The sequence below is a fragment of the Carya illinoinensis genome, chromosome 4, assembly GCF_018687715.1.
Source record: "Carya illinoinensis cultivar Pawnee chromosome 4, C.illinoinensisPawnee_v1, whole genome shotgun sequence".
NCBI classification, from domain to species: domain Eukaryota; kingdom Viridiplantae; phylum Streptophyta; class Magnoliopsida; order Fagales; family Juglandaceae; genus Carya; species Carya illinoinensis.
In genome coordinates, this window is record NC_056755.1 from 18,230,047 (window position 1) to 18,257,059 (window position 27,013).

The window sequence follows — 27,013 nt, forward strand, 5'->3', positions numbered from 1 at the left end:
GTTACAACTATGTGGAGCTCCTCAGCTAAAGACACCTTCCTGTCATTGAGTTTCTTCTTGAGTATCTCCATTAGGTTCTTGTTGGTCTCATCCACCTACCCATTGGACTGGAGGTGTCTTAGGGATTAGTGTTGAAACTTGATTCTTAAGTCCCAACACCAGTCTCGATAATGGTCAGAGTCGAACTATCTTCCATTGTCTGAGATAATGTCGCAGAAGATGCCAAACCTGCAGACAACGTTCTTCCATAGGAAACTCATGGTGTTGTTCACCATGATCGTTGCTAGCATCTCGGCCACCACCCACTTGGTAAAGTAGTTTATCACGACCACAACAAACTTTATCCCCCCTTTGCTTGAGAGGAGGGAGCCTACCAGGTCAACCCCTCACTGGGCGAAGGGTCAGGACTAGGTAATCGACGTCAATACTTTTTATGAGTGATGAGGGACCCTAGAATATTCTTGGCACTTTTGGCATTTCCACACGTATTCCTCCTCATCCTTTAGGGTGTGCAACTAGGATTACCCTGGCTGCATTAATTTACTTGCTAGCACTTTTCCTCCAAAGTAGTCACCACAAGTTCCTTTGTGTATTTCTTCTAGCATGTATTGGGCCTCCTTGAATAAGATACACCTCAGGAGGGGAGCGGAGTATCCTGTCTGATACAAAATTCTATCAACTATTGTGTATCGTGCTGCTTGGTTCCTGATCTTCTTGGCATACTTGTCGTCGTGCACTTCGTTGGTGTCCAAATATTTGATAATGTTTAAGGCCCATTCTGGTGCTCCAAGACTAATGTCCATCGGTTTGATCCCTATGGTGGGTACCTCAACGGTCCTAAATATTTTTGGTTCTAGGAGTGGGGCATTCTCTTGCCCAGAGGCTACTCTTGCCAACTTGTCCGCCTTGTGGTTCTCAACCCTTAGAATTTTCTGAATCTAGAAATACTTGAAGCAAGTGAGCTTAGACTCTATCAATGTTAGGTACTTTTTAGCTTATCTCTTGTCGTCGCGAACTCCCCTCGTACTTGGCTAACCACCACCTGTGAGTCGTCTCGTACTTCCACTTCCATGTCGCCTAGAGACTTGGCGATCGTCAGGCTAAAAAATAGCACATCATTTTCTTCCTCGTTGTTTGTAGTCTTGAATGCCAGCCTTACGGTATAGTTGTGCTCCTCACCCTTGGCTATGATTATATGTATTCCCACTCCCCCTCTAGCTTGACAAGATGAGTCATCGACTAAGATTTGTTAGGGTTTCACAGGTTGTGCATATTCAGCCTGCTCAAGGAAGTAGGTGAACTCTAACATGAAATTTGCCAACACTTGTCCCTTGATCGAGGTATGCAGTGTGTACTCAATCTCAAATTTGCTCAACTCCATGACTCAATTTGTGAGGCAGCCTAAAGTATCCAGCCTTTGTAGGATCTTTTTCAGGGGGTCTCAGTGAGGGTTTTGATTGGGTGGGCTTGGAAATATGGGTGAAGCGTCTGAGTGGTGGCCACCAATGCGAAGGCGAGCTACTCTATACTGGGGTATCTGGCCCCGACTCCTCAATAGGCTCAACTGGTGTAGTATACAGGTCTTTAGACCCCGTCATTGTCTCATACCAAGGCAAGGAGGCCGCCTGTTGGGAGACAGACAAGTACAAGATCAAGACCTCTCCGTACCTAGGTTGGCTGAGCAACGGAAGGCTGGTGAGGTACTTTTTGTGGGTGTCAAATGCCCACTCACACTCTTTATCCCAATTTGGTCATTTTGCATCACTTTAAAGAAAGAGAGGCATTTATCGGTGGATCTTGGCACAAAGTGATTGAGGGTTGTCACCCGGCCCTCAAACTTTTGGACATCATTTATGCTCTAAGGAGCAGGCATATCGAGTATATTTTCCACCTTCTCTGGGTTGTCTTTAATTCCTCACTCCGAAACCATAAAGCCCAGGAACTTCCCAAAATCCAACCAAGAGCACACTTTGTCGGGTTTAGCTTCATCTAGTAGCGTCTCAACACCACGAAGGCTTCTTAAAGATTGTCCAGGTGCTGCTCAGAAGTTTCACTTTTGACTAGCAGATCATCTATGTAAACCTCCATATTCCTCTTGATCTGATCCTTAAACATGTGATTGACCAACCACTGGTAGGTGGCCCTTACATTCTTCAATCCGAACGGCATGACTGAGTAGCAGTGTAGCCCTCGATCGGTGGTGAAAGACGTCTTCTCATCGTCTCTGGGTTCATGCGGATTTGGTTGTACTCGGAGTAGATATCCATGAAGCTCAGCATGCAATGACTCGCCGTCGAGTTGACGATCAGGTCGATGTGAGGAAGCAAGAATTTGTCCTTCAAGCAGGCCTTATACAGGTCAGTGAAGTCCACGCACATCCTTCACTTACCACTCGGCTTCTTTACCAGCACCACGTTGGATAGTGAGTCTAGGTAGTGAGCCTCTCGTATAAATCCTGCCGTAAGTAACTAGCCAACCTCTACGGCGATGGCAGCATTCTTCTCTACACTTAAGCTCCTGCGTTTCAGCCTTGCTCCCTTAGCCTTAAAGTCCACACTCAAGTGTTGCTGCATGATCTCTAGGTTGATTCCTAACATATCCTCGTGACTCCAGGTGAAGAGATCTTGGTGCTCTGTGAGGAGTTGCTACATAGTGACCCTCATCTCTAGGGTCATCCTGGTGCCGATCCTAAGATGGCTTTTAGACAGCCTGGATCTAGCAAGACCAGTTCTAATGGCTAATTTGGCTCCACCTTCCTGAGCTCATGGTCGTCTCAAATCTCACCATCTATTGTGGCGCACTCGAGTGGGGGTGGGAGGACACCCTGCATGTGCTTTCCTTCCCCCATGGTGCTGGGCCCCCCTCCAGTATTAGTTGCTCGTGCGCTCTGCTCATTGGTGGCTCCATCGAGCGTTTCCTTCTCTTTGCTTCCTTGGTGTTCTACTTCCATGCCTGTCACTCCCATATTTATCAATGTTGTTGCCTTGTCCTATCTCGGAGTCATGTGAGAACAGGTTTTTGCCACTGTTAACATCATGTTTCGCACACCTTTGGGTTGGGTTCTCAACAACTCGGGTCTTTGATATTGGTCCTGTGGATACAAAGAAAACACTATGAGGCGGGGACCGTAGTGGTAGCTGGGGAGTCTCTGATACCAAAGTCAATATTATCTTAGAGTTTAGTGCAAGTATGTAGAGAGTTCACAGTACCTGGGGATCGCCCTATATATCTAATTTCTGGAAGCCAAGTACCAATTCCCTGTGTCAGAGATACATGTCATCTCAGTCGTGTTCTCAGTTAGATGTGATAAAGGGGGCATGACCTTCCATCCCCTCTACCTAGTGGCAGGTGTACTACGTTAGATCCCCCTCCCTGTTTACTTGTTGTTAGGAGATCAAGGGCTACCTGCATTTTTTGCCTGCGTGCCTATACAAGTCATCTAGGGCTAGGTGGCATAAGGGAAACCTAGGTGTTGTGTCTCTTGTTTACCTTTCTCGGGGGCCGAGGAGGGCCTTGTGCGAGCCGAGGGGTGGCCTGCACGGCTCGAACTCCTTATATCTAGGCCTACGCTCCTAGGCTACAGGCTAAGGAGAAAAATTTTACAATAAAGATGTGTTACATACCAAGCTCATAATAAATGGAACCAAATCCACTAGCCTTAAAGAAAAAATTAAAATTAAAATAAAAATTAAAAATAAAAAAAAATAAAAAAAATAAAAAAAGGTGCTGCTTGCTCGAGCTACTCGTGATTAATGATATACATATATACACGAAGTGCATGAATATCGTGATGCTGAAGATGAGCATAACACCGGCCACCGCCAAAAAAAGTGCTTCTACATGTAGAAAATTTTCATGGTGTCAGAAAAGCACGCACATATATAGCTTATTTTTAAATAAGTATGCAAAAATATCTCTCCAATCGTTTTGTTTCATTGTTTTTGTTTTTTTGTTTTTTCTCTCGATTACAAAGTACTGTTGCTTAATAATAATATTATTATTATTATGATGGATGCTTTCGAAAGAGAAGAAACGGCACGTCTGGTTGTTAATTCAAGCGCAAGTACGGCCATGATCTCTATCTCTCTCTCTAATAAAAGATAAATTTATTTGCAATGATAGGCACGGCTCAATATGTTTTAGGAGTACTTAAAAGTCAGCATTACTTAATCTAGATGTTCTTTATGAACCACTAAAATATAAAACTCGAGAATTTGACGACAAGCAAATCGGATTTGGATTCACTTATCAACTAAAGTCAATTGACAAAGCTTCATGTAAGATTGGTATAGGGGTGATAGCTCAAGATTGGTATATGAGTTTCTCTGATCTAGCACGGGCAGAAGCTTAAGGTGCTCTCCCAACAGCTATCTTTGGAGCAGGTTTGGGAATGACAAACATCATCTTAGAATGAGACTCTTGAAGTCAACAAAACCATAACATATGTGATAGATTCTTGGACAAGCACTAGAATGTCAGTGAGTGATATTAAATGTAAACTTAGTAGTTTTGCTCACTGGTCAGCCAATCATGCAAGAAGAGAGGCTAATGAGATGGCTCATGTCTTGGTCAGAGATGCCTTGAAAATTCCTGATGTAATTGTTGATATGGAGGCCGGTCCTCATTGTATTCAATTCTTGTTAAGAATGAATTGATTAATAAAGAAATCTTGTTTAATTAAAAAAAAACTAAAATCAATTTAGTTGATAATACATAAGTTTTATGATGAATTGAAAGAAAAGAAGATATTTTCGTATAAAGTAAAAAGAAGAGATGAGAAACTAATAACAATTATAATGGATGTAAATTACAAGGAAAACGAATAATTAATAGTATTTAATTACTTTAACCTTCTTTCATCACCCTTTTTTCTTTTTCATAAGTAAATTTACAAGCTGATGTGACTTGATATGGTACGTCAAATTATAAAATTACTTTTATTATAAAGCAAATCTAATAGATTCTTTGAAACCACATCAGATTGTGGGTTTATTTTGTGTAATCTATCTATATTTATAACAGTTAGGCCTTGTTTATTAGTTGATGAAATCTCGACTTTAATTTGAGATATTGTCTTTTATTTTATTTTAACTTTGAAATTTTCTATTCCATTATTATTAACCATTTTTTCAAATATGTTTTGTATTCAGATTTGTGAGAGTAAACGAGAAGAATTGAAAATATGAATTTTTGAAATAGTAAGTTTTTTTAGATTGAAAGATGTTTGGTTTGAAGTATTTATTTTAAGTTTTGCTATATACAAGCAAACTTGCACACTAATTTACGTACTAATATTAATTCATTTACATTTAAAATTTAAATTAGCACTATTTTTTATAAAATTTACTTTTTGACCAATCACATTACATTGATACATATATTAGTGCATAATTATACTTGTAACTAGATTTTTCCTTTTTGAAAAGTTTGAAAATTGGACTTATAACCAAACGTATTGGACTTTGCCTTTTCTTTCTTTTGTAATTGTTGCGTCCTTATTCTTTAAACATTTTGGATGGATTTATTTACATATATACGCGAAATCCTCTTATTTTATATATAAAATAATTTAAAACCTCAAAATGTTTAATGTAAAGTCGCATTATTTTTCAAATTATATTCAATTTGAGATTAAGATCAAATTCATTCTGTATCATTTAACAATATGATTAGATGATGTGATCAAGATAACAAGATTTTTGCTTCAGTTGATATATATATAGAGTAATGTTACATACAGTCATTTTTGTGCACTCTCTGTGCACTCCACTAATATGATTGGCTGGATTAATTTTTTTTTAATACACAACCAATCATATCACTGGAGTGCACAAAAGAGTCCGCAAAAATGACTGCACATAGAATTTTTCATATATATAATATTAGAAATGCTAAACCCACCGATATTTAGGTCCTCATAGTGTGTTCGGATGCCTCCTTTTTTTTTTTCAATTTAGTAATTAAGGAAAAGTATTTTTTAATAATATTATAATTTTTTTAAATATTAAAAAATACATAAAAAAGCAAAAAAATAAAATAGAAGAAATACACTTATTGGACTTGGTGGCGGTAGAGCCACTCATATTATATATAAAAGATATGGGTGGTGCTACTCCCACATAGGGAGGTTATCAAGAGACTTATCGAATAAATAAATTTTCTTGTCCTTTTATTAAAAAAATTTATTAAGAATTTTTAAAATAAAAATAAAAATTATATATTCATTAAAAAATATTTACTTACCTATTAAGTACAAATAAATAAATAAAACTGAATTGATGGGGGTGAGTACCATATGTGGATAAGCATTTCCCAAAAGATATATCCACATTTTTTCAATGGATTGCTATCACCTGTCTTTATAAACTTTTTGATAGATTCTAAAATCCAAATTGCCTCAATTCTTTCAATTCCTAAATGTTTACGGTCCAATTATTTAAAATATTTAAAAATGATAAAAAATGCATTAAAAAAAGTAAAAAATTAAAAAAGAAATACACTTATCGGACTTGGTGGCTATAGAGCCACTCATATTATATATAAAAAGAGAAATGCTACACATCATCTCACACCACACACTTTATATATTAAAATAATATTTTTTATTTTTTTATTTTTTATTTCATTTTATTCTTATTAAAATAATTAAATTATTCTATTTATCATCTACACACTACATATTTATTATAGAAAAAATGAAAAAAAAATTAAAATAAGTGTGGTGTGTAAAGTGTGAGGATGATAAGAAGAATTTTCCGTATAAAAAATATGAGTAGTGCTACTCCTACATAGGGAGGTTACCAAGAGAGTTATCGAATAAATAAATTTTCTTATCCTTTTATATAAAAAAAATTTATTAAGAATTTTTAAAATAAAAATAAAAATTGTATTTTCATTAAAAAATATTTACTTACCTATTAAGTAAAAAAATAAAAATAAAAATAAAAAACTGAATTGATGGGGTGACCACCATATGTGGATAATCATTTCCCAAAAGATATATCCACATTTTTCTAAAGTTTAGTGTATGTTTATGATTGCAAAAAAGAAATATAGCTTATAGTTTTAAGATTAATAACTTATAACTTAAATAATAAGTTCTATACTTCAAAAGTTGTTTACTATTTGATAAGCATGTATTTAAAGTATTTTTAAAATTAGTTATATTAATTTTTTTTAAATATACAGTTATCTGCATGAACTTTTTAATAAAAGTTTCAATTTGATACTTTTTAAAAAAAATAGATTTTCAGCCTTTTTAGATAATTAAAACACTTTTTATAAATTTATTAAACATATTATTTTTTCTTTAATAGAGTTTTCAAACAATTAAAAGTAATTTTTAAACTTTCAAACTCAACCACAAAAAGGCTCTTACAACCACCTGTCTTTATAAACTTTTTGATAGATTCTAATATCCCAATTGAATTGGTTCTTTCAATTCCTAAATGTTTACGGTCCAATTATTTTTTTCCTCATTTTCCCACCTTTTTATTAAGAATAAATATTCAATTAGAGTTTCCTTGAATTATTATTATTATTCTTTTGAAAATTCTATTTATTTTCTTGTAATTATTATGTTGAATAATTTATTTATAAACTTTTTATAATTCTATTTTCAATGGAGAACAAATAAAAGCAGTAGTATTTTCAATTAGTTAATACTATTATATTTTTGTTTTCATTTTTTTTTTCTTTTTTTCTTTTTTTGGGTTTGTCCACAATCAAGCAACTTGGCGGTCTGCAGAAATTTTAGTCTCATGTTTGTACTCCGATTTCAAGGGGGTAAACGTAGGAGGTTGAAAAATGACAAGTGTACCAAGAACCGGTGGTGTAGTGGGGCAGTTTTCCACGGGAACCAGAAGTGTCTCGCGCATCACTCTCTCCCACTCCCTCAGGCTCTTCGATTCTCACCTCCCCTCTCTCTAAATATACCATCCCCAACTGCAATGGTGTTTTAGTTTCTCCTCCTCCTCCTCCTCCTCCTCCTCTTCTTCTTCTTCTTCTTCTTCTTCTTCTTCTTTATTCCCTTCTCTTTCTTTTCCTTCTCTCTTTCCTTCTCATCCCCCTGACATGTTTAGCCACCTTTCCATACCAGCTTGAGCTCCAAATTAAGCTTGTGTTCTTCGTACCTTCTTTCTTCTTCTTGTTCATCTTCTTACTAAGGCAGAAAAGAAAATCCCGATTTGTTGTGTAGAACTTAAGATATGTTTGACATCTTGTTCGGATGGCGAAAAGCTTCAAAATGGTAAACTAATGTGTTCAGGAGCTTGAAGTTACTTTGTTCATGATCAATCATTTGCGGCTGATCATATGAGGTACTCGTGTGTGTTTCCTGTTGCAGCAAGAAATTGATCAACCGGGTTCAGTGCCGACTAAAGCTTCTGAAGAACAAGAGGAATTCGATTGTGAGGCAACTGCGCGAAGACGTGGCTCAGCTAATCAAAGGCGGTTATGAACATATTGCTTTTAATCGGGTAAGCTAAATGAACACATATTGCTTTGTAATCCAGAGTTTATTAATTACCTCTGATTTTTCTTTTGTTGACTTCAAAATTCATTTTTCAAGTTCTATAGCTTGTCTTAATTATTGCTCCAGGCTTGGAATAAAACGAGTTTTCCATGAAAATCCTGTTGCGTTTGTCCTTCCAGAAAATTTGACACGAGTTTATTAGTTTATTCGATTTTCTGAGAAGTCTAGGGATTAAAAGATTGCAGATATTAGGGGAGGTTATGGTGTAAATACCAAACTCTCTGTTTGTTCCATTTCTAGCTGATTGTTTGAGGTTTCCCAATCATTCATGGGAAGTTTGATGATGAGCCTTGTATTAGGTAACAAAAGAATCGTTTCCTGACATCAAAAGCTCTAAATATAATAAAGATGATGAGAGGAAGAGAGGCAGGAAAGAAAAAAACGTTGATTGTAGCAAGATTGGCAATTATGATTGAGGGCAAGTTTCATTAACGTATACACAATTATAGAACTAAATAGTATCAATATAACTTCAATCTGGAACATAGTTCAATTTTATGCCGGGATTTGTTTCGAAGAGTTAAGGTACAAGTTCTGCCATTGAAAAGAGTTATTTTTGAGTTTGCTGACCAAATGTTCCTGCAATTTCTGTTTCGTGCACGTTATTGGTAAATTTTAAAAGTCGGACTCAAAAGGATCTTTTTTCTTGGCAGCAAGACCGTTTAAGCTTGCTTTCTAATCTGTTCTGAAAAATAATCCGAGTAGGCTAAAGTTGAGTATAGCAAGATAATGACCAAAACAGAATTCGATTTAGAAAGTCAGTTGTAGGCTGTCTCAATTTGATTCTGTAATTATGCATGATAGGAGTATATATGCTTTCTTGTTTGTTTAATTAGTTTATACTCCAAGATTACTATTGCAACTTTTGCTGAAGTATTAGGAATTTATTTTTGCAGCCTTTGTTATGTTACCATTTTTCTCATTTTTCAGGTTGAGCAGCTCATCAAAGATGAAAGCATAGCAGCAGTGTATGAATTGTTAGATCATTTTTGTGAATTCATCCTCATCCATCTTTCGTATATCCGAAGACACAAGTATGTAACTACAGATAACCGATCTCTTTCCTGTGCTACATACATCAGCCATTCTGATGTTATTCAAAGATTTTTGTTTGTAATTTCGTGGATTCAGGGACTGTCCAAATGATATCAATGAAGCAGTTTCAAGTCTTATATTTGCCTCTGCAAGATGTGGGGATTTACCTGAGCTTCAGGTGATCCGGAAGCTTTTTGGGGAGCGTTATGGTCAGAGATTTGCACTGTCAGCTGTTGAACTATTTCCTGGGAATCTAGTGAATCGTGAGGTAATAATCTATACCAGTTAGTAATATTGGTAGGGGATATTCCAGTTTCTAACATATGAATTCAATTTGATAAAATCTAAAACTACAGATAAAAGAGAAACTCTCCATTCAGTCAGTCTCAGAGGATGTGAAGCATAGATTGGTTGATGACATAGCCAGCGAATGCTGCCTGAAATCAGAAGTTTTAGCACTTGAATACTACCCTGAATGGCAAAAACAGCAGGTGACCCACATGCTTGAATCAGAATGTTAAAAAACAAATTCATGCTGCTCTTACCAATTCTAATCAATTTACTCTCTTTTCTACCATGGAACCTACAGGTGAAAGAAAATAGTGGACATCAAATACTGGATACAGATGTTCTGACTTATTATGATACAAACAAAGGATCTGAAATTCAAGCTTCAAATGCTAGAGAGATAGAAAGATATGTCACACATCTGGATTCATTATCAACAAGCAAGAACATTTCAAATGAACGGTGCAGCTCTCCCAGCCATCAAGATTCTGGTACATCTAGTGCTCTGACTGTTTCTTCTAATGTTCAGTCTACTAGTTCTTCTGTTGTTCAGCAATCATCCCCAGATGTAGTAGAATCTCCCCTGCATGAAAAGGCAGAGAAAGTGGAACATTCCAGCCTAGATTCACCAAATAAGTGTATAATTTCTGGTTTGCACCACAAGGAAATGAGAACTCCCACAGCATCTTCTACAGAGAATTTGCCTCAATTTTCCGAGGAAGCAGTAGTGTATTTTGATGACATAGAGGAGTTTCAGTCTTTCACGAAGAAGGATGGAAATTTCCAAGACCAAAGAGTATTTAAGTTCAAATCATCTGTCGCTCCCAGATGTGAAAAAAAGGGAATCAGTTGTGATCAAAATAATGTCGACAATTGTGAATCATTGAATGAGGAGTCAGGCTCAAGAAGATGTAGAAAAGGTGGAAAGGCATCTGGGAAAAGATTGAGGACATCAATGTCTAGGGAAAAACAAAGCATGAACAACATTGAATGTGCAACATATTATGACAAACCGTGCAAAACTTCTCCAACTAATCATCCCAGCAAGCATCAGAAGAAGACTCCAGGAGTTGGAAAGCAACAATCATATGATGCTCGGAAAGGACTGAAGAAACCTTACTGTTTTGTCTACTTGAGAAGTAGCCTCCAGACATGTAACTGCAGGCATGATCTCAAGAGATCATTCTTTAACCATGAGATGCCTGAGAACAGCTTGAGACACCGATTTTATGTTTGTTCCTGTGGTGACAAAGGCACAGACAACCTGGAAGTTTTACCAGGGAAGCTAAAGAGAGAAATCACCTTCCCAAATCACGGTCCCAAAAGAGAACATGTTTGCCATGACCACAGGTTCTGGAATGGAGAATCAAATAAGGACATAGAATGGACAATCATCCCTCAGAAACCAAGGAGAACAAGTAACTGCAGTGGTGCTAGTGTGCATAATGATTTCACCTGCCCAGATTTCCAGCATAATTGGCAGAACAGTGAAGACACAGTTTCCTGCCAAACGATGGATAGTTGTTTTACCAAAAAAGAAACTTTGCCCTCCTATTCCAGAGCTGAGACCATGCCCTCGGAACGACCTAAAGAAGCAAGCAAGGAAAACATGCAACGCTCCAATTCTTGCCCCTATAAACATCCCAACCATGTTCATCCCAAGTTGCCTGACTATGATGTTATAGCAGCTAAATTTATGTCTATCAAGAAAGAGCATCTGCAAAAGAAAGGCTGTGGCATGCCAACAACAGCCATGATCTCATATAATGTAGAGCACAAAGCAGTCTGAAATGTATATCACTAGGTTTCTACAGCTTTCAACAGATCCTTGAATTTTTCTCTCCTAATGAATATTAATCAGCTGTTTATATTGTTAACAAATTTTAATGAGATAAATGTTATTTTTCTTCTCAAAATTTACTGTTGTATCACATTTTAAGCAATTTTATTCTCAGTAAGATGATAAAATCCAAAATAAAGAATAGCATTACTTTTATAATTAATTGTTAATGGGTGGTTAGTGTGAAGTTGTTCTTCATCAGTAACGTTTATTTCAATGTTAGAAGGTGAATCATATATAGGTTCCTGATAAATACAAGAGGCAGAGGGATTTTATTCCTAAATTGGTTATCAGGAAAAAGAAAGAGCAATATGCAAAATTGAGTTGGTATACTGTTGACGTCCAATGCCAACCGTATAAAATATGAGAAATTCAATATAAAAGTTTTATATTATATACTTCTACTTAATCAATACATTTAATATTCGAATAAATTCGAGCTTGTTCACGCGTTATTTCAGTTTACAAAACAGATTATTTAGATTTTTTTTATAACTTTATCTATAAAGTTTAACAAAAAAAAAAAAAACTTTCATTTTTTTAATATCTTTATAAAGTTTATATTCACAAGGATTTAAGTAACATATATAATATTTAGAACATGATTTCCTCTTATCTTTTCAAATAAATAAATAAATATATATATATATATATATGAAGTAATTGGAACTATAAAAAACCAAAAGACGAAAAATGGACTAAATTCATAAAATATATATAATAAAAGCCTCATACTATTGGGCCCAAACTAGGCTACAAGTGGTGTAGCTACTGTCAAGGAGAAACGACCCAAAACCTTCGTTAAGGTCAAATCTGGGCAACCCAGTGATGCGACCCAAGAAGGTGATTTGGGAGGCAATCTTTTAAGGGTGGCATTACAGCCACTGCTCCCAGCTTGGGAGCTATCGTTAACATAAAAATGTTTTTTTTTTTTTCTTTATATGTATTTTTTAAATACCTTTAAATATGTAATATTATTAAAAAATATTTCCTTAATTAAAAATTAAATTTAAAAAAAAAAAATTGGCAGCAATAGCTCCCAGGGAACGGTGAATATAGTATTTTCCATCTTTTAATTAATTGAAAGAGAATCGTCACACTTTTTATGATTTTCTGTTTTAACTGTTTAGGTTTTCTTGTACTTTATTTTGTTAAAATGTTAAGAATCTAAATTCAAAACAAACTAAAATATAGCTTAGACAGTGGATTGAGATGAGATGAATTGAGATAATTTGTAAATAATAATAAAATATTTGAGTTGAAATGAGATGAGATGAGTTAGAAATGGTTTGAGTTAAAATAATATACGGAATTTTAAAAAATAAGAGAGAAAAAATTGAATAAAAATATTACAATATAATTTTTATTGTTATAAAAATATTGTTATAATATAATTTTTTTAATATAATTTTTGTTTTGAAATTTGAAAAAGTTGATTTTTTTTTTAATTTTAGAAAAAATTGTAATAATTAAGTAATGATTAGATGAAAAAGTTGAAAATTTAAAATTAAATAATATTTATATTTATAGTATTTAAATATTAAAATAAAATAATATAAAATAAGATAAAATAGAAGAATCTCCATCCAAACCAAACCTGAAAGAATCAATATTTTATTTAACTCCGAGGGTACATTTCGTTCGTGGAATAGGATGCTAAAAATGTGTAATGATATACCTATAACTTTTTTATAACTACTTTACAACTCATTTTAATACCAGAAATGATTTGTGCAGTCGGGAAATGCAGTCGGCGTGCAGTCGGCTGTAAAAAAAATTAATACGGGACCTATATAAAAAAAAAAAAAATTATTTTTATAACTTTTTATAATTCATGTAGGTCCCCCTAAATATAAAATAATTTTTTTATAATATTTTTTTATTCATTCTGTACAGCCGACTGCATTTCCCGACTGTATGTAGCAAATCCCTTTTAATACATATAATCGTGCCACTTCATTAAAAAAATTCTCAAATTTACAAAACTATCCTCAATTTCACGTACAGGAGAGTTGCAAGGAAATTAATTATTTTCCTTATGGGAATTACTATTCCTCGATTTGAGTGATGGTCATTCAACTCAAAACAGGAAGGACGTTGCTACATTCACCGAAATCTTCTACCGATCACTGCATTTTTTTTTCTTTTTGTTTTCAATTTTTTTCAACATTTTTTCAACTATATAAATATTTTTGAAAAAAAAAAAAATCACATATTCATTTAAAAATACTTACTTAATCACTAAATAAAAAAAATAAAAAAAATTTTTGGTAAGAAATTTTGTACCAAAATTTCTATGGATTTAGTGTTTTCCAAACAGGAATAACTATTCTATGGATAAATGCGTAAAGTTTTTAATTTATTTATATAATTTTAAAACAAATTATGTTGGCCGGTCGGCCACAAAAATTTCATCTCAGTTTGGGTGATGTTAAGAGCACTCCAAATATAATAGGTCTCAAAAGTCTACCCAGTGCATTCTAATGTTTTTGATTTTTTTAATGTTAAATAAAAACACATACAAATTCATTAGCATTAATTTTTTAAACACTAAAAATAAATAAAACTCTGAACAAGGAAAACTATCTGATCATTTAAATATAGATAAATTCTCTATCACATTACTTAAATTTCAAATAGTAGATAAGCTCGTTATCACATGATAACAGAAATTTCACAAGTTTTATATATATAGACGATCTAGGTACGTGAAGGCTATTTACTTCATTAGTACAAAAACAAAACAAAAAAAAAAGAGTTTTTATTGTGATTACTGATTTAAGCATCAAAGACATTTTTCAGAACTTCCAAGCCATTCAACTTTTGGCTGCATGTGATCGTATGTGAATAGCGGTAAAACACGTTCACAACATAATTAATAATAAAAATATTTTATAAAAATAAACTCATAAATTAATATATTTATATAATAAATTTGATATATTTAATAATATGTTATAATACTTAAGACCTGAGATTTCTTTGTAACTAAACTCCTAAAACATTTCTCAAATATTAAACTCTTTTTAAATATTTTGTTTAACTCCTAAACGATCGTCCAAACATGGTTGGAGGTCGCGAAAGTATCATGCAATAAAAAAATGCGTATAATGTGAATCTTTCCAAAGCCCACGTATACGTTGACAACATCTTATAAAAAAGATGACATCTTTCATTTAGTAATTTTAAAATTGGTTGATTTTTAGGCATGCATGTTAATTCAGCCAATGATATCACTACACGTCATAGTGTTTGCAGTCGCAGTCACTTGCTGAAACACAATAATAATGGAAGTACTCGGAGTGATTTGTTTTAAGAATGGAAAATGTTAGATGTCACTTTTTTGTATCCCTTTAAAGTGACTGCTGGTCATAAAATTTTTTTATATATATATATATATTTTTTACTTAACGATTTCTTAAGTGTATTAATATTTTTTTTTATATTTTTTTAAAATTTTTAAATATATTAAAAAAATCTGAAAAGAAAAATAAAAAAAAATAAATTTGCTGTACGGTCAAAAGGAGCGGTGCACTCTGAGCGGCAGAGTAGCACCGTCCTTTAAAAATAAACTGTCCCATTTTGCATAAGTGCGTTTATGTCGTAGCTCGCTAGGTTCCTACCCAATGGTCACACATCATACATCCATTCACCCACCCAATAATTCTAAGTTCTGCGCAGATATTTTCCACACGTCTGCACCATCACCACAAACGGAGGAATAGAGACCACGTGCCCATTGGATCGCTTAATAAGCTTAATCCTGATTTGTTTTGACAGACGAGATTAATTAAAATTAAAGTTATAAGTTATTATTTTATTTCAATATTATTTTATATTAAGATTTAGAAAAATTAAATTATTTATTTTATTTTATATAAAAATTTTAAAAAAATTATAATAATTAGATAAAATGAACGACTTAAAGGAAAGCTTAAGCTTTGTTTATGCTCTAAATTAACCAAAAAAGAAATGGTTAATTAGGATGAGCTTATCCTAACAGGTCAGGGGTAAATTGGTAATCCTTTCTTTATCTTAAATTTTGTTTTTTTATTTAGTGATAATGCTACTCGATCATTTATTTGATGCATTTTTAATTATTTTTTATATCAATCCATTAAATTAAAATTCACTTAATTTTAAATGAAAATTAAAACTCTCTTGTATAAAATATTCTTTTATCTTATATGAACATTATATATAAAACTGGAATATGTCTATTCTTTTAAAAAAAAAATTGAATATTATTGAATAATATAGTTTATAATGTTTGAAAAGAAGCTATCAATAAAAAAAATATTTTAACTATAAAAATACTTTTAAACTAACGTGATTTTATATGATATATTATATTATAAAAATTATTTTTATTATAAAATAAATTTAATGTATCACATAAAATTAAATTAATTTATAAATATATTTTTATAAAAAAAATAAATTATAACAATGAAAAATAAAAAGATGGTAAAGGAGCTAGACAGGGGTTTGATATTTTTAGGCAGAAAGGTAACGGAGTTTCATGTGTGTCGGGGCGCGTTAATTGACTTGACTAGTCTTGAAAGAAAGAACAAAATGATGAGGTTTAAGTGGACCACCGACACGTGCCGATCTTCACCGACATTCACCGTTATGTTTTTGACTTTTGTAACGACAAACCGAAAGTGAAAGAAAGCTAGAAAGCCCAACGTCGTGGAGTATGATGAATGATATGATCACCTGCGTGCGTACGTATATGCTGATATGATCACCTGCGTGCGTACGTGCATGCAACGATCAAATCACATCCAAATTAATTTTTTTGACGACTTTTGTTTAAAAATTATTTAAGATAGTGGGGTGAGATATGTAAGGTGAAATGAGTTGTGAATAATATTATAATTCTTTTATATATAAGTGCTGGATAGAATTGTTGTGCAATCGGATGATGCGGCATGGGGCCACTTCAGCCCATATCTGAAAAAATAAAAAATAAAAACATAATAATCGAGAAAGCAAATAAAAACACTCAAAACCCTTTTCTTTTTTTTTTTAACCGCTCAAGTTAGATATGATGCTGTTAGGGGATGAAATGAACGCTTTTTCTTCGCAATCACTTGAGGAAGGTAGTCGGTTCACTTCGATGCCTCAGAGGAATGATTGAGTCTCTACCTGGTATGATTTGGAGTTTTGATTTACAAAATTGAATTAGAAGTGAGAACAAGTGAAAGAAACTGAATTTCTATCAAGAAGCAAATCTGAAGAACGTATACAAAATGCATGACTCGTGGAAAGGTGGTTGATTTGAATAAGGCCTTGGGTGTGAACAAGAGAAAAGGTTGACGGAAAATATTTACTAAAAGTTAGTTGTCAAGGAATTTAAACATAAAAGAGAAAAAAAATTAATATAATCTTTTATTAAGGTCCTTGAAAAGAAAGGAAAAAACAAACAAGAAAATAAGGAGCTCCTTTGTTTCCTGCAAAACAAACGAGAGAAAAAAGGAGAATATGGTTTGCATAAAACTATATTTGATTATAAAAAATATGAAGATTTAAGGTATAAAGAAAAACTTGTATAGAAATATACGCACCTAACAAAGGGAATGCCTCATTCCAAAAAGGTCGTGGGAAGACGAAGGGAGAGAGGCGTTGTGAGGGACAGAGAGAAAGAAATAAATAAAAAAAATTCATTAAATAGCATGCCATTTGTGTGCCGTTTGCAACAGACACTTGCAAGAAGCATTTTTCATAATATTAAAATATTTGAGTTGAGATAATATGAGTTAGAAATTGTTTAAATTAAAATATTTTTTGAGATTTTGAAAAATGAGAAAGAAAAAGTTGAATAAAAATATTATAAAGTTAAAATATTGTTAGAATATTAGTTTTTGACATTATTTTTTTTCGAATTTGCAAAAGTTCAATTACTTTTTGTGTTTTTGTTGGAAGTTTAAAAAGGTTGTAATAATTAAGTAATGATTACATGAAAAAGTTGAAGATTTGAAATTAAAAAGAGTTTGTATTTATGGTATTTGGATATTGAGATGAGATGAAAGCTTCTCTCTGTCTAAATCAGCCTTAGTGTTTCTTAAGTTCACATTGGTTCTATTTGGATTCAGAGTTGATATCAACTTATTTAATCATTACAATTTTTTTAACTTTTAAATATAATAACAATTTAACTTTTTCAAATCTTAAAAAAATAATAATATTAGAAAATAATATTCTAATAATATTTTATTTAACTTTTTTCTTTAACTCATTTTATCTTAACTCACTATCCAAACTTCACCTTAATGATTCTTTTTGTTAATTATAGTTCCAATAGACATGATTTTTACATATAATTTGTAAGATTAGTAATGTTAGATACAAATTTTAAAGTATTCAAATTTAGTTCACTCCCATTAAGAAAAGTGGAGCATATCATTAAAAATAAAATTTTTTTTTTGTATGAGTCTCAAATTTGTCTATTTTCAAATGGAGTGTATGAATCTTGCACATCCTAAGATTGTACAAATCATTTTCCTTGAAGGATTAATGTACCTTGTTAGCAAATAATAATAATAGTAATAATATTAATAGCCACTCCTTCCATCACATAATATATATAATGTACTTGTAATCAATACATATTTTCAATGAAGTATATATAATAATCTTTTATGAATGTGAGAAATAAAGTCATGGATGCAAATTAACTTTGGTTGATTCCATTTGCATGTATATATAATCTAAGGGCATTTCAATTCACTATATACGTTAGTATAAGTTGTTTTAATAGTTCTTTCAATTATTTGTCCTTAATACTATATGTAATTATAAGAGATGCAGATATAACACGTGAATCTCTTAAAAGCTAACATTACTGTTAGATAATATAAACCATAATATTAAATGTTGTAATGTTTACATATATATTAAGTCTATACCTTTTTTAAGAAGAATCGTGAAAGATAGAAGTTGATCATTTTCAAAGTTTGGGTTACATCTCGTTGAAAAATGAATGGATAAAATTGCTTTTAAGTGATAAAAATAATAATTAGACTTTTTCATCAATCTCTCAACATTGTCCATTCATTTTTCAACATGATGTATTTGGTAAAATGGTCCCGTTTGAATGTTAAGTTGAGTTTATATGAGTTAAGTTCTTTATAAATAGTAATGAGTTGAATGGTAGTGTGAGTCTAGTTTTGTGGGATCCACTTAAGATGAATTTTTTGGATGTTTAAATATTAGACTCAACTTTAAATTAGACTGAATTATTGATCTCATTTGAATCTAACTCCAAATGGGTTCTTAAGAGGATGATGTAACACAAACTCATTTCACACTCCACCCACTCGCAATTATTTCTATTATAGGCTAGGGATGGTTTTGGTCATATATTCTACCCCACAAACCTCCCCTAATAAAAAACAATTTCAAAAGGAAATGAGTTTGGTTCAAGCTAACGGCTAGTTGACGAGATTATTTCCAACCCTAAATATATAGTCTGCTCCTAAGTCAACTAATAATACATTATAAACTTTAATGAAAATCAGACCAAACTCTGATCCACAAAGTTGTATCATGGAGGATAGAATTTCAGACCTAGCTAGCTTTTGCGACTATTTTGTTTTGTGAAATCCAAAATTTGCCACTGCATGAAAGCAAATAATCCCACGTAGAAAAATACTTTTGTATAATAATCTACAAATTGGCGTTGTTTGATAAAATACATCTAATTGTAAAGTTAATTTTATTATAAAATAGTTTTAATGGATCTCATGAAACCACTTCGGCTTGTATATTTACTTTTGTATGATATTTTTGTATCTGTAATAATTCTCATTTACATATATAATATACATATTGGCTTGATAATTTCATCATACTTATTTATCATTAGTCTTATGTTTACACATGACTTACTTTTGGTAGCCAAAGAAAGCATGCAATTTCTCTAGCAAATAAAAGCAATAGCATATTAATTAATAATTGTAAGAGGCATATGAGATCAATCTAAATTCTAAAGAGTAAAGAGTGAATAACTTCTCACTGGTTTATCCTATAAGGCCTTTTCATTTTATTAGAAACCAATAGATGAAAACCACGTAAGGGCTCCATCTTGAAACATCCCTTCCGCGCTGTAGGGGAAGCATTCTGTTGAGAACCCCCCTCCACCCCACCCCCCCTCTCTCCCTTTCATGCAACACGCAAAACCCCCCTAATGTTGCTTGCAATACTCTCATTGAAAGTTCATCCAAGTAAAACAGATTCCAGTTCATCCGTTCAATTCTTTGCGTGCGATCTCTCTCTATCTCTACATGTTGTCTCTCTCTGTCCACCAATCCATTTCTTGCTTTCAATTCTTTGTGTGCATCTCTCTCTCTCTCTCTCTCTCTAGCAACTCCATGAAACCGAACCAGATGAAGAAGTATTACCCTTAAAAAAAACCACTGAAAATACAGAGCTCCAGAATAGAAAAAATAAAACCATTGAACAAGGGAAATCATTTGTTAGAAAAGTGGGTGCGTCGGTTTGCATATATCTTTTGTTAAAAAATCATTGAACAAGGAAAATCATTTAATTCGGTCTGGTCTAAATGGTAGGCTTGTTTGCAAAACATTCGAATAGGCATAGTTAAACAGAAAATGACGGAAAAATGAAATAGGAAATAATACGGACTAGGTTTGAAGATTGAAAATGGTGGCCTACGAACTTGGCATCCCAAGTTTTGAGGTCCTCTACGTGTTGAATGCAATACTTTATGGCCCAGAAGATTTAGATTTTGTTGGTCATGTTAGGGTTCGTGAAGGGGAGAGAGAGGGGGGGGGGGGGGGGGCGTGGAAGTTTGGACAGAAATCTTCCCCTATTACGTAGCACACCAGTTTTGAAAATGTAGCCCTTACGTGGTATTTCTCCATTGGTCTCTGTTGTTCTACACTTATAGGATAAACTGGTCTAAAGCATTTCTCTTCTAAAGACATTCAAAAGGAGACCAAAATGGATGATTAAGAAAGATGAGAGAGAGAAAGGAGAAAGGGAGAAGCTGAAGATTTAGGGTAGGTTTGAGAAGTGAGATGAGATGATAATTTTATGAATAGTAGCAAGATAGTTTGTGAACAGTAGTGAAATAGTTTAAGTTGAGTATTTTTTGGGTTTTGGGGAAAAGAGAGAGAAAGTTGAATAAAAAATATTATAAAGTTAAAATATTGTAAGAATATATTTTTATAATATTATTTTTGTTTGAAAATTTGAAAAAGTTGGAATTGTTTTTTATTTTTTATTTGAAAGTTTGAAGAATTTTGATTATTAGTTTGAAAAAATTGTAATGATTAGTTTGAAAATTTTATATTTAAATTATGTTTAGAAATAAGATGGAATAAGATTAGATGAAAATTTTATGTCTCATCCCATGGCACGAACATGGAAATGTTTGAACACAGAGATGAGACACAAAAATTTTTAAGATTCTTAAAAGTTTTCATAATTTCTTTCAAATATCACTCAAATACAAAATATTTTTTTAATTTCAAAATATTAACTTTTTCATCTGATTTCCTAATTATTATCTAAACACAAAAAGAAATACAACTTTTACAAATTTTAAAACAAAATTCATAAATCAATACAATTTTTACAAACTTCAAAACAAAAATACTATTAAAAACTTTTATTTAAATAACTTTTTAATTTTATAATATTTTTATTCAAATTTTTCTCTCTTATTTTTCAAAACCTAATAAAATATTTTAACTTAAATAATTTCACTATTATTAATATAATTTTGAGATAATCTAAGTGTCCAAACGAGCCCTTAAACTCTTCAGGGTGATTTTTCTTTGAACAATATTAAGAAAGGTTTTTGGTAAAGTTTTGGTAAAATAGTGGTGATATGGTTGTCTTTAGGTGACTACTCTTTTACTAAAATCCTGTTTGGGTTTGCGTAAAAAGTTTTAAAAAAATGCTTAAATAGCCTTAAGAATTTTTTTAATAATAAAATTAGATTATTTTCAAACAAATGTAACATTTTTTGAAGTGTTTTAAAAAACAGTAAATAACTTTTTAATAATAAAACTTATTATTTAAACTATACAACTACGAGTTTTAAGTTAAAAATTATATTACCCACCACAACCCAAACATAACTAACTCTATCTACTTGATAAGTTTTATTAACACTCACATTAATCATTGGTAAAAAGGGATAGAGAAAATAAGATGATAATTAAATAATGAATACATATAAAGGGATTGAAATAATATTATGATAAGGGAGTAGTTCTAGTTATTTATTCCAAGATTTATAATCTGGAATCATCTATTTGTTAATCAAGCCACTGAGCCGACCCTTTTATTGTTGTTCTGTCTTTTGGCAGTTATGAAAAAAGAACCTAGTACTTACAAAAATGCAAAAAAAAATATCATAGCACTAACTTTTGTTGTGGGTTCCATATATTTTTTTAAAAATAATCATACGACGTTTATAGAATCACCTAACTATTTTGCTAAAAATAAGAAAGCTGTCCTTTTTTAAAAAAATTCAGAATCCTGTGAGTATAATACAATTAATACCTAACATTGGTGTCCTCTGTTTTTTGGCACAGTAGGAGACAAGAGCAGAGACAGAGGCAGAGAGAAAAGGTGGGGAAGGGAGTGTAGAGAGGAATTGGATTTGAAGCAAAGAAACAACGACACAAACCAATCTTCATGGGACCCAAACATGAGCCAACCAACCACGAGGCTTCTACATATTCTCCCTCCCTCTCTCTAATACTCTCCCAACAAAAAGTCTCCTACAAAATCTTTTTCTGCTCTCCTATAAACCCCCTCCTCCCCTGTCTCTCTTCTACCTCTCGCAATACAAAACTTGTATAACTCCCCTGCTTTCGCTTCCTTATTTGGCTCCAAAGTCTCTCATTTCACCTGCTTTCGCTTCTTTCTTTGGCTCCAAAGTCTCCCATTTTAACGCCTTTAGAATCTGAAAAACACCGGCGCCCAACTTGGATTCCCTCTTTCTTTCTTTACAGAGAGCTCGCTCTCGCTTCTCTGCTTTCTTGCTCCGTGTTCAGAGTTTTGGGATGGGTTCCTTGCACGTTAAAGCTTTTGGTATCCGATTCTGTTTTTGGTCCAATCGGATTAGCTTTTGAAATCCAACCCAGATTCCAATATCAGTATTTTTTTTATTCTTTGATCAGATTTTGGATTCGCTGTTCGTAATTTTTGTATTTGGGGGTATATCTTTTCGTTTGTTCTGATATCTATATTAGCTTTTTTGATCCATCTCGAATTCTCTTCAATCACTAAGTTCAAAGAATTGTCTCCTGGTTTTACTTGTTGGAGCCTTAAGAGGGAGAGAGCCGAGCAGAGTGGATATCTTCTGTTTTGGATTTTCCTTGTTTTTGGTATCCGATGGCTGCTGGGAATCATGGCAAATCCAAGTTGGGTGTTGATGAATCACTGAGAGTGAGCCAAGATTGGGAGATTGACAAAGGAAAGGAACCTGAGTTTAGCTCCGAGAGGAGGCGTTGGAAGTCAGTTTTTGATGAAGCTTCCATGTCGAGTAGGCCTCTCAAGAAGATTCGAAGCCCTGAACGTCAAAACCCAATTCATTCCTCTGCTTCATTAGCTCACCAACCTCATCCATTCTCCATTCCGAGCTCAGCTTCCTCTCTAACTCTTTGTCCTCCTCCCCCTTCAAGACTTGCGTTTCCTTTTGCCTATGATGGGTCTCAACAATCCTTTCAGTTTCCCCACCAATTTAGGACCACAACTTTGCCGATGTACCGCCCACCACCGCTGCAACCACCACAAAATCAGCAGGAGATGATTTCTTTCGCTTCGAAACAACATCAGAGCGTCGCTTTTCCGCAGGTCTTGGGCGGAGACGTGGCGCTGATGCACCTCCAGCAACAGCAGCAGCTTATTCAAAATTGGAGTGATGCACTGAATTTAAGTCCCAGAGGAAGGATGATGATGATGAATAGGTTGGGGCCGGACGGTAGGCCTTTGTTTCGTCCTCCGGTGCAGCCCATACATACTACCAAGCTATACAGGGGAGTGAGGCAACGGCATTGGGGCAAATGGGTAGCTGAAATCCGTCTCCCTCGCAATAGGACTCGCCTTTGGCTAGGCACATTCGACACAGCCGAAGATGCTGCCATGGCATATGATCGTGAGGCCTTCAAGTTGAGAGGAGAGAATGCTAAGCTCAATTTCCCAGAGCTTTTTCTCAATAAGGACAAAACAGCGTCCACAGCTCCTAGTTCCACTACATCTTCTCCCCCGACTCCCCTTGAAAGTTCAAGGTCAAGTGGGTACTCGAAGCAACCTAAACAAGCTCCAAAAAGCCTTGATTTGCAGGCTTTAGATATGGAGTTGAGGCCACCGACACCACCACCACTACCACAGACCGTAGAAGATCACAGCTACTCAGAATTGGGGTCAAGTGAGGAAGCTCAGGCAATTTCAGCAGGTGCTGATGTAGGTGAAGGTGTTTCACAGTCACGGGAACTGGTGTGGGGAGACATGCAAGAGGCTTGGCTCAATGCAATTGCAGCAGGAGGTTGGGGTCCGGGTAGTCCTGTGTGGGATGATTTGGACACCACCAATAATTTTCTGCTGCAGACTCAAATTCCCTTTGCATATCCAAATCACCTGGAATTCAATGACTCTGATCTTCAGAGTCAGCAAGAGATCTTAGCCTCAGCCTCCTCCTCCTCCTCCTCATCTTGTCCCATGAAACCCTTCTTTTGGAAGGATCAAGATTGAAAGGTCATTCCCAAACCTGTGCACAACCTTTTCTTTTTCTCTATAGTATCTATAAGAAGGCTTAGAAAGGCCTGCAAAATCCTTGTACTCTTTATAGCATGCATCTTAGGATAGGCTAGCCTGAATTCCCACCTTTTCCTCTCACTGTTTGCTGATTTATCACAAAACAACCAGTGATTCCCATTTGGAAGCTGTTGATAACTTTGTTAGGATCTTCGAAGTTTCGAAGTTCAAACCATCCTTGACTTTGAGTTCTGAACTCAATACACATCCCCACCACCCCCCATTATAGCTTCGATTCTCCTCCACTCCATCTGCTGCAAAAGGCTGAATATTTTTCCAGGCCTTTCAGCAGTGGCAGTACAGATCATTCCTTAGGAATCGTTGAGAAGTGACGTTTTAGCTTTTTATGTTTGTTAAGGTTATGCAGTGGTTGTCGTTAATTATCTAAGTGCTGGACCAGCACAGAAGAAGACGGTTTTGTGATCTCCTTCAGTTGGTCCCCTTAAATCCCAGTAGCTTTGTTTCAATCTAGATTGTGTAGTACTTCTTTCTAGTCTTACCATTGTAATGTTAAATATCCCTTTTCTTTTCCTTCAACAATAGTTGTAATTACAGATCAAGTAATTCGCATCATTCTCAATTGTATTTTCTGTTGGTAGTATTCCAAATTTGTTGTTTACCACTTATGCATAGGCTTCTTAATTTCAAGTAACTTGCACCAATTGTGGGCGTCACGCTTGTTTCCAGAGATTTTCGGCTTACAATCACATGAGAGTGAAGGAAACGACAAATATTAGTCATCATTCTTTTAATCATTATTCTTTAAACGCTCAAATTTTTATCATTCTTTAATGTGATACGAAATGATTTACATACCATTAAGAGATTATGAAAATATGATGATTAAAACTTCTTGAATAATATCTTTCAAGAAAGAGGATAGTTATAGTCCATCCACTCAACTTTGACATCAAAAAACCCAAGGAGCTATATAGCCAAACTCATTAATCTTTCCTAGTAATCTTAAGCCATTGCAATGTACTCCACTCCATATGAGCTATATAGAAACAATACAAGGTCACACAACAACCTAATTAACTCATGTTCCTACTAAAAAATAATCATGTTCAATCACATTCATGATCTTCCCACAATATTGAGCTTGGTACTCACAAATTCTAAATTAGATTATTTTTAGTTATTTGGTTACGTTTGGATGTTGAGCCGAACTTAATTTTTTATGAATAATAATGAATTGAGATAGTGATGTGAGTTTTGTGAAACTCATCTAAAATGAATTTAGATATTTTTAGATATTAAGATTCGTTTATACTATTTATGAGTAGTTAAAAAAGATTATAAATCTCACGTATAAAAAGATTTTAAATTAAAATAAATTTAATAATTTAAAAATTATGTATTTAAATATCAAAGTCAATTTAAAATAAAACTAAATTAAATTAATCTCAATACAATTTAATAATCAAACTAACCCTTAACATTACCTAAAGGGCACATCGCCCAAAGACCTTGTTCATGATTGCTAAGCATTAAAGTTCACAGGAGAAGGGTAGTCAAATACTAAGCAAAAATAAATAAATAAAACTTTCATGGTCTGCTGGAATTTGGCATTACTTAATTAGGTGGGGGCTGATAAGCCTTCCATTTTGTTTACAGGCAAACCCTTCCCCCCCTCCCCCCCCCCCCCCCCCCCCCCCCCCCCCCCCACCCCCCCAAAAAAGTCCTTTTGTATGGGAATTCTTTTCAGATCACATCTCCAAGAAGATTAGACAACCTTTTAACATTAATTAGTGTCATTAAACCTATCGAGATGGGTCATCGACTTTTTGGTAAGGTGGGGCCGGTCGCCGTCCCATGAGATCACCCACCTTCCTTATTTGTGACGGCACGATAATAATTTAATAAGAAAATGACATCTTTTTTTTTTTTTTTTTTTTTCAATTTAAAATATGTTTCAGCGATGGACTTAACTGAGATTTTATTTTATTTTATTTTTTCCTGATATTAACAAGCTGATCAATGGCGAATGTTAATCCATTAAGGAATCAAGGTTACTCGAATTTTTACTCAAAGTAGACAATTAAAAGAGAAATAGATTTATTAAATGAGATACACAACCGTTAATATATATTCAATGATATACAAAATATTTATATAAATTATTAAGTCTAAATACGTTCGATCTAAAGAAGAGCCACATACAACTAATGAGAGAATTCAAATGCATAACTAATGTAGAAATGATAACAGACGACAAATTCGAATGTATGTATTAAATTATCAAGAGCGAGAATCACTCTTAGATGCTCACTCTCTTAAATTTCTATCATCAGGAAAAAGAAATGACTATTTCTCTAATTTAAATATTGAAGATATCTTTCTAGAATTTTTCGATACTAGTTGTAGGCCGCAAAGGACGCGGAAGGCATTATTAAAAATTACATCAACATAAACAATAATAAATATTTAACAAAGAAATTGAGAAAATATTTTTCCTACCCGTATGTGGTTGGTTTGAAGTAGTTTCTTTGTTTATGTCAATTACTTATAATGATATA

At 33.5% G+C, this 27,013-nt stretch overlaps 2 protein-coding genes across 2 annotated transcripts; both read left to right on the plus strand.

The window, feature by feature from the left end:
- Positions 1-7,792: 7,792 nt before the first annotated feature.
- LOC122307580 lies at positions 7,793-11,814 on the plus strand. Its single transcript, XM_043120524.1, has 6 exons — positions 7,793-8,248; positions 8,345-8,477; positions 9,464-9,567; positions 9,665-9,836; positions 9,925-10,059; positions 10,158-11,814. Exons 1-6 carry the CDS (start codon positions 8,208-8,210, stop codon positions 11,643-11,645), a joined length of 2,073 nt encoding a protein of 690 aa, XP_042976458.1. The 5' UTR covers positions 7,793-8,207; the 3' UTR covers positions 11,646-11,814.
- Positions 11,815-22,396: 10,582 nt separating this feature from the next.
- On the plus strand, positions 22,397-25,084 carry LOC122307581 (ethylene-responsive transcription factor ERF054-like). Its single transcript, XM_043120525.1, has one exon. It carries the CDS (start codon positions 23,073-23,075, stop codon positions 24,429-24,431), a length of 1,359 nt encoding a protein of 452 aa, XP_042976459.1. The 5' UTR covers positions 22,397-23,072; the 3' UTR covers positions 24,432-25,084.
- Positions 25,085-27,013: the final 1,929 nt, after the last annotated feature.